At 37.5% G+C, this 16,871-nt stretch overlaps 2 protein-coding genes across 3 annotated transcripts; both read left to right on the forward strand.

The window, feature by feature from the left end:
• The first annotated feature begins 3,156 nt into the window (after positions 1-3,156).
• Positions 3,157-5,106, forward strand: LOC132179252 (scopoletin glucosyltransferase-like). The gene has a single exon (XM_059591933.1). It carries the CDS (start codon positions 3,224-3,226, stop codon positions 4,805-4,807), a length of 1,584 nt encoding a protein of 527 aa, XP_059447916.1. The 5' UTR covers positions 3,157-3,223; the 3' UTR covers positions 4,808-5,106.
• A 632-nt stretch (positions 5,107-5,738) lies between these two features.
• LOC132178958 (scopoletin glucosyltransferase-like) lies at positions 5,739-12,425 on the forward strand. Of its 2 annotated transcripts, none has more exons than XM_059591543.1 (3): positions 5,739-6,342; positions 11,190-11,979; positions 12,065-12,425. In XM_059591543.1, the coding sequence occupies exons 1-3, from the start codon at positions 5,921-5,923 to the stop codon at positions 12,329-12,331; spliced, it is 1,479 nt and encodes a 492-aa protein (XP_059447526.1). In that variant the 5' UTR covers positions 5,739-5,920; the 3' UTR covers positions 12,332-12,425. The 2 variants fall into 2 exon arrangements, with proteins under 2 accessions (XP_059447526.1, XP_059447527.1); XM_059591544.1 differs by having other exon boundaries at positions 5,739-6,332; positions 11,312-11,979.
• The last annotated feature ends 4,446 nt before the right edge of the window (positions 12,426-16,871 follow it).

Below are 16,871 nucleotides of genomic sequence, written 5' to 3' on the forward strand. Positions count from 1 at the left end.
AGGTCCTCATCAGAGATAGGTTTTCCCACAGCAGCTAGTTGATCAGACCATACTTTGGCTGATTGAATGTAGTCTGAGCAGGTCAAGGAGCCTTGGTGAAGACTCAGTAATTGTCTTTTGAGATTGGCAATTCGAGACCTAGAATCATTAGCAAACCTGGTTGCTAGGGCTGACCAGACTTGTTTGGAAGTATCAAGTCCATAAACTGTGGACAAGACCTTCTCAGATAATGTGACATTGATCCAACTTAGGATGCATTGATCCTTTCTATTCCAGATGGTGAATTCTGGATTGAGGGTTCTTTACCACTGTCATCAGTGATAAATTGAGCAGGGCATGGTTCGGTTCCATCCACGATGCCAAATAATTCATGGGTGTGCAGGATAGGCATGAATTGAGTTTTCCAACCAAGATAGTTTGGACCTTCAAGCTTTCCATTGAATTGAGAAAGGGTAGGTGGGGAAAAAGAAGGAGCAGAAAAGGAGGTATTGACTACCATAGAAGAGCTGTTTGTGTGATGCAGGAGAAGAAGAGAAAAGAAAAGAAAGCATCTTAAGAAAGAAGAGCTATGGGGCGTATACCTATATTGGCTTTGATACCATAAAAGAGTTCTTAAAGAACGTGATTTTGCGGAATGATTTATGCTGCTTTCTCATTAAGATTAAATAGAACAAAAAATACAAATATAATCCATCACCAACTTTGATAACATAAGTTGATGTGAATTCAAAAACTAATAACATAATCCTAACATAAGACTTAATACTAATCTGAAATTAATAACAAGAGAACAAGAGAAGTAGAATGCAAATAGATGACTTAAAGATAAGGAAAGAGATGTAGTAAAACTAGAAGACTAGAGATGTAGTAAGACTAGAAGACTTCAGCAGTAACAGAAACTTCAGGGACTTCTTCAGCAATATGTTTAACACTTTCCATGGTTGGTGAATATACCCTCAGCTACTTGAATGAACTTTAGGCCTTGTAAGGTGCTCTTCTGAAAACAGCGGTCACTCGCTCCCCAAATATCCCTTGCTACATGACATCCCCACAAAACAAAGAGCCGTTTTTGCGAACTCAATTTCTAATGGTGCTGTGATTCCATCAAGAACTTCCACTGAGAACAAACTTCCTTCGAACACCCCGAGCCTTCCCTCCAAGACTCTCTCTCTCTCTCTATCCCATACATGCTGAAACTCTATGAGAAAAAGGTTTTCACCAAGATTTTGAACGAAAGAGTTCCTGTATGTCTCCATCCCCTTATCAAAGTTGACCTAATTAATAATCTCCTTGCTAACAATCCGATCAGCGACAAGTTTCTCGACGAGACAATCCTTTCCCGTCCTCACGATCCTCAACATCAAACTCTAGACCTTCTCCTTTAGACAGCGAGAGATTCTCCCATAATTTCACTAAATCCTCCGCCATAGCACCGAACAAACTGAACCTCCATGACACAAGAAAAACAAATCGGAATACCTCCACCGTCCCAAGAGACTTGGAAACTTTTTTCTTCTCCTCTAGGTTTTTCTAGAGAGAAAACCCTTATCATATATGGGCTTGTTTCAGTTGAGTAGCAAGAAATGCATGAGATTCAATCATTCAAATAACCGTTAAAAGCATGAGATCAAATTTCTTAATTATGTTTTCCTCCATTTAAGAAAAATACTATAAACCACATTTTTATCTCATAATACTAACATGTCAATCATAATTAATTTTAAGTTGATTGAGAATAAGTTAAATAACACGTCAACAATATAAAATAAAAATATAGTTTCTAACCTTGTTTAAGTAGAAAATTAGTAAACCCTCTTACCTTTTTTTCTAGAGCTAAAGCACTTAGATTAGATATTCTTAGCGGCTTCACCGAATCACTAAAGATCGGTCAAGTCATGAGAAAAGTGATTTGTTTTTTTGACAAAGACACAAGATGCTGTTTTAGAGACGACAAAAAATGATGCCATTTCCTTTCGGGCTTCCATAGATTTACTGTGGAACAAAACTCTTCTAGAAGAAAGCTTCACTCCTCGTGCGCCATGTTACCTTTCTTTGTCTGTCAGTCCGCAAAATAATTGATGGTAGACGCCCATACTCAAAAGATATGTCTGCCATACATCTCTCTCCCATTTATTTCTTTTTCGAATCTAGCTACTGATACAATGATAAATTTAAAGAAAATATGATTAAAGCCGAATAAGGGATGAAGGAGAGATGCAAAGTTACTGTGTTTTCCAGGAATTTGGTATCACAGGATAATGACTGATGAATTTAATTTGAGGGGTATCCTTTATGCAAGTATGTGGAGGAAAAAAAAAATTATATTATGGCCCCATTCTATAATCGTGTGTCAAAATTAGAGACTTTGCGTTTTTCTCCAAAAAAAAAAAAAAAAAAAAAAAATCCATTTTTTTAGTTTTTAGTTTTGTTTAATTTTTTCAATAATTTTTTTTTTTTTTCAAATGATTATTATTATTTTTTATAATTTTAGAGAGAGAATTGTAAAAGTGTCTAATTTGAGAGTCCAATGTCATTTTCTAGAGTTTGGAGGTGTAAATGAAAATATAATAAAAGTTTGGAGATCTTTAAAATAAATGGTCCACACCATAACAACAAATAAAATATAGAAATATAAAGGGTATGTAGCCAAAGGGTAAGCATCTCCAACAGCAAATGATCCATAATAGTTAAATTTTACTCTTATGAATTATTTATTTGTGTCGAGTGGAGTTGATACTTTAACATTTTTTTCTTATAGTGTGAATAATAAATAGCCTCTTTGGACTATTTACTGTTCACACTACAAAAGTTTTTATTTTTATTTTTTTTATTTTTATTATTATTATTTTTTTTTATTTTCTCTCTCCCTTTCTTTCTTTCACTCTATCTCCCGTGCTTTCTTTCTCACTCTCAACCATATAAAATTTTTCTTTTTATAAAAATAAAGAGTAAAATAGAAAATATGTTAAGAGTGTATATAAAAAATGAATACCTTAAATAGAAATTTATACTTTTTCAATAGATATTTTAACTACTCATACTGAAAGTACTTCAAGGGGTAGCTGTTGCTCACTAAACCTCTTCCTTTAATTTGTGTGGTTCATCCACGAGGGGGCGATTCAGCCACTCCTAAACTGATCAATGAGAGCGACCCAACCATCACCTACTTTTACAACCTAGCACCTTCGGCCACTCCTTTTATTTCTTGTTTTTATTTGATGTCATGAGCAAGGCAAAGAACCGTCCAAATAAAATATGGTATTCAATTATTAATCCGAGTCCCAAGAAGCAAGTGCAAATTTTCCTTTGCTTCGTCTTCCTCAGCAACTCATTCTCTGAGAAGATCAATATGGATAACGGAAACCGTCAGCTACACATTTTCTTCTTACCCTTTATGGCTCAAGGCCACATGATCCCAACCATAGACATGGCCAAACTGTTTGCTTCGAAGCAAGGTATAAAAGCAACCATAATTACCACTCCTCTCAACGCGCCGCTCTTAGCCAAAACAATCCAAAGAAGCCAAAATCTGGGTGCCGAAATTGAAGTTGTTGTTATCAAATTCCCTTGTACGGAGGCTGGATTGCCTGAAGGATGTGAGAGCCTCAACATGGCTATTTCGCATGGACTGGTACAGGATTTCTTCAAAGCAACCGCCATGCTTGAGCCACAGATTGAGCAGCTTTTACAAGAACATGCTCCTGATTGCCTTGTCGCCGACATCTTCTTCCCGTGGGCTACAGACGCCGCTACTAAATACGGTATTCCGAGGCTTGTTTTCCAAGGGACCGGTTTCTTCCCCTTATGTGCTTTAGAGTGCCTCAGACTATACGAGCCTTACAATAACGTGTCATCGGATTCAGAACCATTTTCCATTCCTAATTTGCCGAACGAGATCAAGTTGACAAGAGAGCAGCTGCCGGATTACATCAAAGAAAATGTTGAAAGTACAGAACTTGCAAAGCTTTTTAAAGGAGTTAGAGAATCAGAGGCGAGGAGCTATGGGGTTGTTGTTAACAGCTTTTACGAGCTTGAACAGGACTATGCAGATCACTACAGGAAGGTTATGGGAAGGAAGGCGTGGCATATAGGCCCCCTTTCAGTGTGGAACAAAGATACTGAAGATAAAGCACATAGAGGGAAGGAAAACTCTTTAGATGAAGATGGGTACTGTTTAAAATGGCTTGATTCAAAGAAACCTCATTCGGTTGTTTATGTTTGTTTTGGAAGTGTTGCAGCCTTCAATGACTCTCAGCTGATGCAGATTGCAATGGGTCTTGAGGCTTCTGGACAGCAATTCATTTGGGTTGTGAAAAAAGAAAAGAGTTATGGAGAAGAAGAAGAAGAAGAATGGCTGCCTGAAGGGTTTGAGAAGAGAATGGAAGGCAAGGGAGTAATCATTAGAGGTTGGGCGCCCCAAGTGTTGATTCTTGAGCATGAAGCAATTGGAGGGTTTGTGACTCATTGTGGGTGGAATTCCATATTGGAAGGGGTGGCTGCAGGAGTGCCCATGGTTACATGGCCGGTGTCTGCTGAGCAGTTTTACAATGAGAAGTTGGTAACTGAGGTGCTTAAAATTGGGATCAGTGTTGGTGTCCGACGATGGGTTTTTGTGGAAGGGGATAACATTAAAAGGGATGGAATAGTGAAGGCAGTGAGTCGGATAATGGTTGGGGAAGAAGCAGAGGAAATGAGAAGCAGAGCAAAGGTGCTTGGGGAGCTGGCAAATAAGGCAGTTGAAGATAGCGGATCGTCTTGCTTGGATTTGAATGCTGTAATTGAAGATCTCATGGCGATTGGTTCTTGATACTAGCTTGGAAGAAAAAATATGCTTGTTTGGTAGAATCCCATCTGATGCAAAGTTACTGTGTTTTCCAAGAATTTGGTATCATAGGATAATGACTGATGAATTTAATTTGCCGGAAAAATGATAGAAAAATTAGGTGAAATTTCCATTCTACGTGTAATGACATGTGCTTTTCTGTCAAAATGTCAAGTGGTACAATACTTACCTCTGCAGTGTGAACCTGTTAAGGGGAGTTGAGATTTTAGTATGATTATAAGATTAAAAGACAAGGTAAAAAACCAAACCAATTTGAAAATTAACTGTTTCATTTCAATTAAATATTTCATGTGTATTAGTCTCTAATCTTAAACTAAGTAAGTCTTAAACCCTAAACTGTTCAAAATAAGTATTCTGTCTGAGCATAGAACGATAGGACATCAATTGTTCGCTGTCGATAAAAAAAATACCTCAAAAAATTATTAATAGCGTGAAGAGTCTCCCGGTGAAAAGAAAAGGAAAACAACTCATGATTGATGTGTTCTCGAGGGTAAGGTATCACTCCATTTGTCTCGAATTTACCTCCATGCATGTTAGTACAATACAATCTTCTTCCTCATCATTATAAATTTTAAAAAACACAAAACAAAAAAGATAACAAAAAACACAAAAACTAGAACTAAAACAAAAACAAAAATACCTCTTCTTAGCTTTTGTCCAAGGAATAAAGGACTCGAAAATTATTGACTCCAAAAGAGTCGATAAAACGCCCATCCCTCGGAAAGAAATTTTTGTTTCTTGTAACCCATGTTTGTTTAGTGTAATGAGGTATTTAAAAAAAAAAAAAAAAAAAAAAAAAAAGGCAGTCGGATAAAGACCACTTCCCTAAATTTGCTCCATGTGACATTTTTTGTTTTTTTGTTTTTGCTTTCTTTCTGGACTGCTCTATGCGACATTGATTCAGCACTGCCACTCGTTACTGATCATGATATCCGCCAAGACAGGAAGATTCGCTTAAAGAATCTGAGGAATTATGGGTTACATATATTCAGCTCAACAGAAAAAATATAGTCAAGCCCAAGTTCTTCATTTCCAGCTAGCTTTCCTCGTTATCATCAATCATCATCTTTGTGAGTTATGGGTAGCGAAAATTCTCAGCTTCACATACTCTTCTTCCCTTTCATGGCCCCTGGCCACATGATACCAATGACGAACATGGCTAAGCTATTCGCAGCGCGTGGCGTGAAGGCAACCATTGTCACCACCCCTCTCAACGTGCCTTTCGTCTCCAGAACGATTGAAAGAATCGAAACTCACGGCAGCGCCACCGCCAAGGTTGATATCCAAACGATCAAGTTCCCGGTTGAAAAGGCCGGCCTGCCAGAAGGATGTGAGAACTCCACCTCGCTGACTTCCCACGAAATGGTGAAGATTTTCATGAAATCCCTTTCGATGCTTCAACAACCATTGGAGCTGCTACTCCATGACGCTGATTGCCTGGTTGCTGACATGTTCTTTCCATGGGCAACCGATGCTGCCGCTAAATTTGGTATCCCAAGGCTGTTGGAAACTAAACAAATCAAAACGCAAGAGAGGTTTTTTCTAAATGGTAGAAGTTATTAAGTTCTTTTAATAAGAGACTTTAATTTTTCTAAACTCATGTGTTTATTTAATTCTCAACTGAAGTCTTAAGTTAGAGATAAGTTTTTGTTATTTAATACATTAAATAAGGAGAAGTAAAAGCCTTGTAAGTTAGTCTTTGAATGCCTCTATTTATAGGCTTCGTAAGATGTATTTTCAAGACAAGTGAAATACGAAGAAGACTTCCTCCACTCTTCTCTAGTCTAATTTATTCTTTGTCTTTAGTAATAAAAGAGAGAGAGAGAGAAATAGAAAGGTAACTAGTTTGTAAACTAGTATTTTATCCTTCAAATTGGTATCAGAGCCTAGTTGTGCCATTTCCCATTTTTGTCCTTTCTAGAAATGGGTTCCAACATAGTCCAACAACAAATCCCTAGATTATCAAAAGATAACTATGGGTCATGGTCTATCCAAATGAGAGCCCTGTTTGGGTTTCAAGATCTGTGGGAAGTCATTACTGACGGATTTACAGAACCCACTGAGGAGGAGGAAGCTGAATACACAACAGATGAGAAGAAGACTTTTAAGGAGCAAAGGAAGAAGGATAAAAAGGCCTTGTTTTTACTCTATCAATCATTGGACGAGTCTACCTTCGAGAAAGTTGCCGAAGCAATGACAAGTAAACAGGCATGGGAGATTCTAGCTTCCATCTTCAAAGGAGACGAACGGGTGAAACGGGTCCGTCTCCAATCATTACGGGGCGAGTTCGAGGCTCTTCACATGAAGGATGGAGAATCGGTGTCCGATTATTTTTCACGATTACTGGTAATTGTGAATGGTTTGAAAAGAAACAATGAGAAGGTCGATGACATCCGAGTTGTCGAAAAGGTACTTCGATCCCTTTCCTCTAAATTTGAACATGTAGTTGTAGCTATCGAAGAGTCCAAGGACTTGGAGAAGCTAACAATTGAGGAGTTGTTGGGTTCATTACAAGTACATGAGCAAAGGATGCAGAAGAATGTTAGTTCTAGTGTATTAGAACAAGCACTAGAGTCAAAATTGACTCTAAATGATCAAGGCAAATTCAGCTCCTACCGTGGTCGTGGTAGAGGCCGGGGGCGTAGTATTTTCCAACAACCACGTCAAAGTCAACATGAGACTCAAAGTTTCAGAGGTCGAGGACGAGGAGGCTACCGAGGAAGAGGAAGATTCACATATGGACGTGAAAACTCCAAGAATATCCAATGCTACAACTGCAAGAAGTTTGGACACTATGCCTCGGATTGTTGGCACAAAAATGATGAACAAGCAAATGTTGCAGAAGCAACACATGAGGTTTGTAGTGATTCTATTTTACTTCTCGCTCATGATGTTTCAGTTTCACAAGATGAGGTTTGGTACCTCGATTCTGGCGCAAGCAATCATATGTGTGGGAAGAAAGATCTGTTCGTTGAACTCACAGAAGGAGTTCGTGGAAAAGTGAACTTGGGAGACTCCACCAAACTCTCAGTTGAGGGCAAAGGGAAAATAAAAATCTATCAAAATGATGGTAAGAAGGGGTTCATTTCTGATGTTTATTATGTGCCTAACATGAAAAGCAATATTCTTAGCATTGGGCAGTTGCTCGAGAAGGGGTACATGGAGAACTACTCTCTCATTTTGAGAGACACACGTGGAGGAATTGTGGCTCGTGTTCTAATGACCAATAATCGCATGTTCCCGTTACATCTTAACACAAAGTCTAAGAAGTGCTTCTATGGACTCAAGGAAAGTGAGTCATGGAAGTGGCATCTTCGCTTTGGCCATCTACATTTCAGCGGCCTAAAGCTATTATCTTCATTTGGCATGGTGCATGGGTTACCAGTGATCGAGCCACCGAGCAACGTTTGTGAAGGATGTATACTTGGCAAGCAGGCACGACTTCCTTTTCCCAGCAGCAAATCTTGGAGAGCAACATCACCATTGCAACTAGTTCATACCGACATATGTGGACCAATACAGCCCATGTCCTTAGGAGGTAATAGATACTTTATTACCTTCATCGATGACTTTAGCATAAAACTTTGGGTTTATTTTCTTAAAGAAAAATCAGCTGCCTTTATTGTATTCAAGAACTTCAAAGCCCTTGTTGAAAATCAAAGTGGCCATAAGCTTGTAACTCTTCGTTCTGACCGAGGTGGAGAATACACCTCAAAAGAATTTGATAAGTATTGCAGGGAACAAGGCATAAAACATCAGTTGACTACTGCTTACACACCACAGCAAAACGGGATTGCCGAAAGAAAGAATCGTACCATTCTTAATATGACCAGAACTATGCTCAAGGAGAAAGGGCTGCCAAAACAATTCTGGGCAGAAGCTGTGGCGTGCTCATCTTATCTACTCAATCGATGTCCTACCAAAAGTGTCAAGAATATGACACCTCAAGAGGCATGGAGCGGCCACACGCCAAGTGTTGCACACCTAAGAATCTTTGGGTGTGTTGCATATTCTCAAGTTCCCCAATCCAAGAGGAAGAAGTTTGATGATCATGGTGAAAAATGTATCTTTCTCGGATATAGTGAAGAGTCGAAAGCATACAAGCTCTACAACCCACTAACAAAGAAATTAGTGGTTAGTAGAGACATTATCTTTGATGAAGAAAGTGTGTGGAGCTGGAGCGATGAAGAGAAGGCCAAAGAACAACAAGTGTTAGAGGAGCCTGAAGAGCTTTCAACAGAAGCTCCACCAAGTACCCCACCATCTTCTCAGCCTACCACACCATCCGTAGCACAGAGAGACTCTACATCTTCTATGGGAGGTAGCAGCAACAGATCCTCCACAAATCAAAGTAAAATGAGAAGTCTCAGGGAAATCTATGAGCAAACAGAAGATGGAGAGACTAATCTTTTCTGCCTATATGCTGATCATGAGCCTCTTACCTTTCAAGAAGCCGTTGAAGAAGATTGTTGGAGATCCGCAATGGAGGAGGAGATACATGCTATTCAAAAGAATGATACTTGGGAGTTGACAACACTCCCATCAAACCATAAGGCTATTGGTGTCAAGTGGGTGTACAAGATCAAACGCACTGCAGAAGGTGAAGTTTCTCGATACAAGGCAAGACTTGTAGCTAAAGGCTACAAACAAAAGTATGGCATCGACTATGAAGAGGTCTTTGCACCAGTTGCGAGACTTGACACAGTGAGATTGTTGATCGCACTTGCCGCTCATCACAATTGGAAGATATACCAACTTGATGTCAAGTCAGCCTTTCTCAATGGCATCCTTGAAGAAGAGGTGTACGTACAACAACCGGAAGGCTTTATAATGGAAGGAGAAGAAAGCAAGGTGTACCGCCTTAAGAAGGCGTTATATGGCTTAAAGCAGGCACCAAGAGCTTGGAACGCACGCATTGATAATTACCTTCATCAGAACGGCTTCACTAAATGTCCATATGAGCATGCTGTTTATATGAAGAAAAACCATCGTGGCGAATTTCTAATCATTTGCCTATATGTTGATGATCTCCTATATACAGGAAATAGTGGTGAAATGTTCAAGGAATTCAAGCAATCAATGTTTAAGGAGTTTGAGATGACAGACAACGGGTTGATGTCCTACTTCCTTGGTATTGAAGTGAAGCAACAACATGATGGAATTTTCATATCCCAAAAGAAGTACATGGGGGAGATTTTAGAGAAATTCAAGATGGATAGCTGCAACTCTGTAAATACCCCAGTTGAAACAAGCATAAAGCTGTCAAAAGAAGGAGATGGTCGAGTTATTGAACCAACTCTTTACAAGAGTTTGGTTGGAAGTCTGAGGTACTTGACGATCACAAGGCCAGATATTGTCTATGGAGTTGGACTTGTGAGTCGATACATGGAGACACCAATGGAGACTCATTGGTTAGCTGCAAAAAGGATCCTAAGGTACATCAAAGGCACTCTGAATCTTGGTTTATTCTATGCCTATGGAGATAAAGCGAAATTAGTTGGTTATCCAGATAGTGATTGGGGATGTGACCAAGATGAGAGGAAAAGTACTACTGGATATGTGTTTTATCTTAGTTCTACAGCATTTTCTTGGACATCCAAGAAACAAGGAATTGTAGCCTTGTCTACCTGTGAGGCGGAGTATGTGGCGGCTTCGTCTACTGTTTGTGAAGCTATATGGCTAAGGAATCTCTTGAAGGAACTGGAACATCCACAAGAAGAACCGACTGTGATTTATGTGGATAACCAATCAGCTACAAAGTTAGCAAAGAATCCAGTGCAACATGGGAGGAGTAAACACATTGACACTAGGTTCCACTTTCTTAGAGACCATGTCAAGCGGAAGACAATAGAGCTCCAGTATTGCCACACCACTGAACAAGTAGCAGATATATTTACTAAGCCATTATCAGGTGCAATTTTCATGAGGCTAAGAGACATGCTTGGCATGAGGAGGTTTTGATTTGAGGGGGCGTGTTGGAAACTAAACAAATCAAAACGCAAGAGAGGTTTTTTCTAAATGGTAGAAGTTATTAAGTTCTTTTAATAAGAGACTTTAATTTTTCTAAACTCATGTGTTTATTTAATTCTCAACTGAAGTCTTAAGTTAGAGATAAGTTTTTGTTATTTAATACATTAAATAAGGAGAAGTAAAAGCCTTGTAAGTTAGTCTTTGAATGCCTCTATTTATAGGCTTCGTAAGATGTATTTTCAAGACAAGTGAAATACGAAGAAGACTTCCTCCACTCTTCTCTAGTCTAATTTATTCTTTGTCTTTAGTAATAAAAGAGAGAGAGAGAGAAATAGAAAGGTAACTAGTTTGTAAACTAGTATTTTATCCTTCAAAGGCTTGTTTTCAATGGACACAGTTTTTTCTCCATGACTGCTTGGGAGAGTGTGACGCGATATGAACCTCACAAGAAGGTTTTATATGATTCCGAACCTTTTCTCATTCCTAATTTTCCTGCAGAGATAAAGTTGACGAGCATGCAACTGCCGAGTTTGTTTGGGGAAGAGGTTGAAACTGACTTCACCAAGATGTTTAAAGATGCTGAAGAAGCAAACATGAGGAGCTATGGGCTTGTTGTAAACAGCTTCTATGAGCTGGAGCCGGCTTACGCAGATCATTACAGAAAGGTTTTGGGAAGGAAGGCATGGCACATAGGGCCGGTTTCAGTGTGCAACAAGCAGGAAGCTCAAGATAAAGCTCAGAGGGGGAACGAATCCTCTGTTGATGAACATGAATGCCTCAAGTGGCTTAATGCAAAGAAACCCAATTCAGTTATTTATATATGTTTTGGAAGTTTGATAAACTTCGATGACTCTCAACTTGTGGAGATTGCAATGGGTCTTAAGGCTTCTGGGCAGCAATTCATTTGGGTTGTGAAGAAAGAAAAGAATGGCAGTGGAGGAAAAGAGGAGTGGCTGCCTCAAGGATTTGAGAAGAGAATGGAAGGTAAAGGTCTAATTATAAGAGGTTGGGCACCCCAAGTTTTGATTCTTGATCATGAAGCAGTTGGAGGATTTGTGACTCATTGTGGGTGGAATTCAACGTTGGAAGGAGTCACTGCTGGGGTTCCCATGGTCACATGGCCCATGTTCGCTGAGCAGTTTTTCAACGAGAAGTTGGTGACTCAGGTACCATCGTTAAATTATCATTTATCCCAAAAGATTAAGTTTATAGGAATCGATGAATTTAATCATTTAGTTTATATCATAACAGGTACTGAAAATTGGAGTTGAAGTTGGTGCTCAACGATGGATTGATGTTATTGCTGAAGTGGTGGAAAATAGTATCAACAAGGAAGCAATGGAGAAGGCAGTGAAGCGAATTATGGTGGGCGAAGAAGCGGAGAAAATGAGAAGCCGAGCCAAGGCACTTGGAGATATGGCAAGAAGGGCTATGGAAGAAGAGGGTTCATCTTACTCTGATTTGAGTTCTTTGATTGAAGAATTAAAGGTATGGTGCCCTCGAGATGGAACCAAATGATGTTTGAATATAGGTTTCTATATTCGGTTTGATACAATTTCCTTGTCACTATAGAATATTTATCCTTGTGCTTGCTGGTTATTCAATCCTTATTTGGTAGATATTGTCCTAAGAATTTGGGGTTGTTATTCCAATTTAAAGTCTAACTATTTAAGTATTTAAATTGTTATCTTTTTTGTTTTGTTTTTTTTTTTTTTTTTCCTCAAGTAAATCATGGGGTGAGGATTAAGGACTCGGATCTCCAACAATTTGTTGCTTGAATGGCTAACAATCTGGATCCCAACTACCCTTTCAACGAGTAATGTTAGAAGTCGTAATATTAGAAGTTACTCTTGTATCCCATAAAAAATGACGTGGTTTCTAAACTCATCATTGGCCGTACGATTGATTATTATTGAATTTTTATTAAATGTTGATTTTAAAAGTCACCCCATTAATTTTTATCAAATGGAGTGAACCATGTTGCCTTGTTTTGTCTGTCAGTCAGCAAAATAATTGATGGTAGAAGCCCATACTCAAAAGAGATGTCTGCCATTTGTTTCTTTTTCAAATCTACCAACTCTACAGGCTACTGATACAATGATAAATTTAAAGAAAATATAATTAAAGACGAATAAGGGATGAAGGAGAGATGAAAAAAAATAGGGGAAACTTCAGTTAAGCTCCATAAACTTTCACCTGATTTAACAAATTTCCCTCAAACTTTCAAATGTCTTACTACTTATACTCCTGAACTTTCAATTAGTCTCAATGTGGACCCCTCGGCCAAATTTTAAACGTTACATGACGTTTATACCCCTGACTTTTGTATAAAATTTCAACTTTACCCTTAATTCCAAAACGTTTTTTTATTTAAAAGAACGAAAATTATGGATATTTTGGTATTTTTAATGGCTAAAATTGATGGAGGGGTCCACATTGAGAACAATTGAAAGTTCAGGGGTCAAAATTGAGAGATTTGAAAGTTTAGGGATAATTTGTCAAATCGCGTAAAAGTTCAAAGGATTAAAGTTAAGTTTTTTTTTAAAAAAATAATATTTTTGAGTAACTTCACTGAAGGTCCTTGAACTTCCATTCGATTTGACAATCCCCCCCCTAAAAAAAAAAAACTTCAAAATCTCTCAATTTAATCCCCTGAACTTTCAATTGCATTCAATTTGGACCCCTCCGCCAGATTTTAAACATCACCTGACGTTTATACCCCTGAATTTTTTTATAAAATTCCAACTTTACCCTTAATTCCAAAACTTTTTTATTAACAAAAAAAAGAAAAGAAAGAAAATCAAGGATATTTTGGTATTTCTAAACCCAAAATTTTATGGAGGGGTTCAAATTAAGAACAATTGAAAGTTCAGGGGACTAAATTGAGAGATTTTGAAGTTTTTTTTTTTTTTTTGGGTTGTTAAATCGAATAGAAGTTCAAGGGCCTTCCGTAAAGTTACCCCAAAATATTATTTTTTTGGAAAAACTTAACTTTAATCCCCTGAACTTTCACGCGATTTGACAAACCCTCCCTAAACTTTTTTGGTATTTCTTGTTATCAGCTTCTTCCATAATTTACAAGCATTGGTTTCATCGGAAATATGATGGTAGACTTTGTCATCCACCCATTGCTGAATGAGACCAACTACTTGTAAATTTAATTTCTTCCACTCTGCATCTGAAGTCTCCTTTGGCTTGGCTGTGTCACCTTCAATTGGAACATACATATCTTTATAGTAAAGAATGTCCAACATCTTGCCTTTCCAAAGCAGCCAATTGCTGTCATTCATGCTTATCATTTTGCTGCTTGTACCTTTCATTAAAATTGCACAACAATCTTCAAATAAAAACGTCGGTGAATGGTACCGTATTACTGTCAACCTGGCTCTGATACCACTTGTTAGGGATGGACACACCCTTGAATCAATGATTGTGCAAATTCCACAGAATAATAATGGAATGATAAATGAAAGATATCAACACACAGTATTTACGTGGTTCGGCAGTGGGCCTACATCCAATGGACTAACTCCAATCAATCCACTATAAACAACTTGTTACAGTGGTGTTTACTCAAGTTATGCAAAACTTGAGTTAATACAGGAGTAAGATAATACAGAGAGAAACAACCTCTGTTGAAACTAATATACACTCTCAGTGGTGTATTAAAACACTCTTTTCTTAACTCTCTCTGAAGTATACCTGAAGCTCTCCTCTCCTGGCTTCTCTTCTCGTGTGTTGTTGTTAATCATCATCAATCATCATATTTGAGGCATAAGACCCCTTGGCTATTTATACCCAAAGTTATAACCATCTAGATGATGAACTTGGCCCTCAAGTTAGAACTATCTAGATAAATGAACTTGGCCTCCAAGTGAGAACCATTTAGATAATGAAGACAAATTGAGAACCTTCTAGATGGTTAGAGAACTCTCTAGATAAATCTTTGTAGATAACCTTCTATATAGATGGAGAACCATCTAGATAAATCTTTGAAGATAACCTTCTAGATGGATGGAGAACCATCTAGATAAATCTTTGTATGACTTGCCCTATTTTGTTTAATCAAAATCTTATCTTAAGGAGGGAAAAACCTTGTTGGCAGCCAACAAAACTTCCTTCGAACACCCACAACCTTCCCTCCAAGACTCTCTCTCTCTCTCTCGATCCCATATATGCTCAAACTCTATGAGAAAAAGGTTTTCCCCCAAGATTTTGAACAAAAGAGTTCATGTATGTCTCTATCCCCTTATCAGAGTTGACCTAATAATCTCCTTGCTAACAATCCGATCAGCGACAAGTTTCACGACGAGACAATCATTTCCCCTCCTCACGATCCCAATCAAATCTTGATCCTCAACATCAAACTCCAGACCTTCCCCTTTAGACAACGAGAGATTCTCCCATAATTTCGCTAAATCCTTTGCCATGGCACCGAAAAAACTGAACCACCACGACAAAAGAAAAACAAATCGGAATACCTCCACCGTCCCAAGAGACTTGGAAACTTTTTTCTTCTCCTCTAGGTTTTTCAAGAGAGAAAACCCTTATCATATATGGCCGGGTTGTTTCAGTTGATCGAGTAGCAAGAAATGCATGAGATTCAACTTTCAAGTTTAAGAAAATCCTTATTAACGGTTATTTGAATCTCATGACTTGACCAAATCACATCGGTCAAGTCATGACAAAAGTGATTTTTTTTTTTTTGACAAAGACAGAAGATGCTGTTTTAGAGACGACAAAAAATTATGCCAGTCGGCAAAATAATTGATGGTAGACGCCCATAATCAAAAGAGATATCTGCCATTCATCTCTCTCCCATTTATTTCTTTGTCAAATCTATCGACTTTACAGGCTACTGATACAATGATAAATTTAGAGAAAATATGATTAAAGCCGAATAAGGGATGAAGGAGAGACGCAAAGTTACTGTGTTTTCCAGGAATTTGGTATCACAGCATAATGACTGGTGAATTTAATTTGAGGGGTATCCTTTATGCAAGTATGTGGAGGAAAGAAAAAAAAAAGGGTGATATTATGGCCCCATTCTATAATCGTGTGTAAATTAGACACTTAGCGTTTTTTTCAAAAAAAAAAAACCATTTTTAAATATTTTGTTTTGTTTAATTTTTTCAATAATTTAGTTTTTTTTTTTTTTTCAAATGATTATTATTATTTTTTTAAAATTTAAGAGTATTTTAGAGAGAAAAATGTAGAAGTGTCTAATTTGAAAGTCCAATGTCATTTTTCAAAGTTTGGAGGTGAAAATGAAAATATAATAAAAGTTTGGAGATCTTTAAAATAAATGGCCCACACCATAACAACAAATAACATATAGAAATATAAAGGGTAGGTAGCCAAAGGGTAAGCATCTCCAACTGAATAAGCAAATGATCCATAATAGTTAAATTTAACTATTATGAATTATTTTTTGTGTCGAATGGAGTTAATACTTTAACATTTTTCTCTTATAGTGTGAATAATAAATAGGCTCTTTTGTCTATTTACTGTTCACACTACAAAAGTTTTTTTTATTATTATTTTCTCTCTCCTTTTCTTTCTTTCACTCTAACTCCCGTTCTTTTTTTTTTACTCTCACCCATATAAAAAAAAAAATATTTTTTAAAAATAAAGAGTAAAATAGAAAATATGTTAAAGTGTATATAAAAAATGAATACCTTAAATAGAAATTTATACTTTTTCTGTAGCTATTTTAACTACTCATACCAAAAGTACTTCAAGGGTAGCTATTGCTCACTAAACCTCTTCGTCTGTGTGGTTCATACACACACAAGGGGGCAATTCAGCCACTCCTAAACCGATCAATGAGAGCGACCCAACCATCCCCTACTTTTACGAACAAGGAATGAACTGGAGAGGATCCAGTTGATAGCTAGGATCTCTCCTTAAAGATCCTAAGGCCATCAACCCGCCATGTGGCGCAGTAAAAAAATAATATTATTTTATTATTTTACTTTTAAAAATAAATAAAAAAACAAAATAATTAAAATTTAAAAACAAATATAAAATAAAAAAAATAAAATAAAATAAAAAAAGA

Source organism: Corylus avellana, chromosome ca4, assembly GCF_901000735.1.
Source record: "Corylus avellana chromosome ca4, CavTom2PMs-1.0".
NCBI lineage: Eukaryota > Viridiplantae > Streptophyta > Magnoliopsida > Fagales > Betulaceae > Corylus > Corylus avellana.

Coding starts and splice junctions, on each gene's coding strand:
- LOC132178958 (XM_059591543.1), top strand. CDS start 5,921: ATGGGTAGCGAAAATTCTCAGCTTCACATACTCTTCTTCCCTTTCATG. Junction 6,343..11,189: donor GCTAAATTTGGTATCCCAAG/GCTGTTGGAAAC, acceptor TATCCTTCAAAG/GCTTGTTTTCAATGGACACA. Junction 11,980..12,064: donor ACGAGAAGTTGGTGACTCAG/GTACCATCGTTA, acceptor ATATCATAACAG/GTACTGAAAATTGGAGTTGA.
- LOC132179252 (XM_059591933.1), top strand. CDS start 3,224: ATGAGCAAGGCAAAGAACCGTCCAAATAAAATATGGTATTCAATTATT.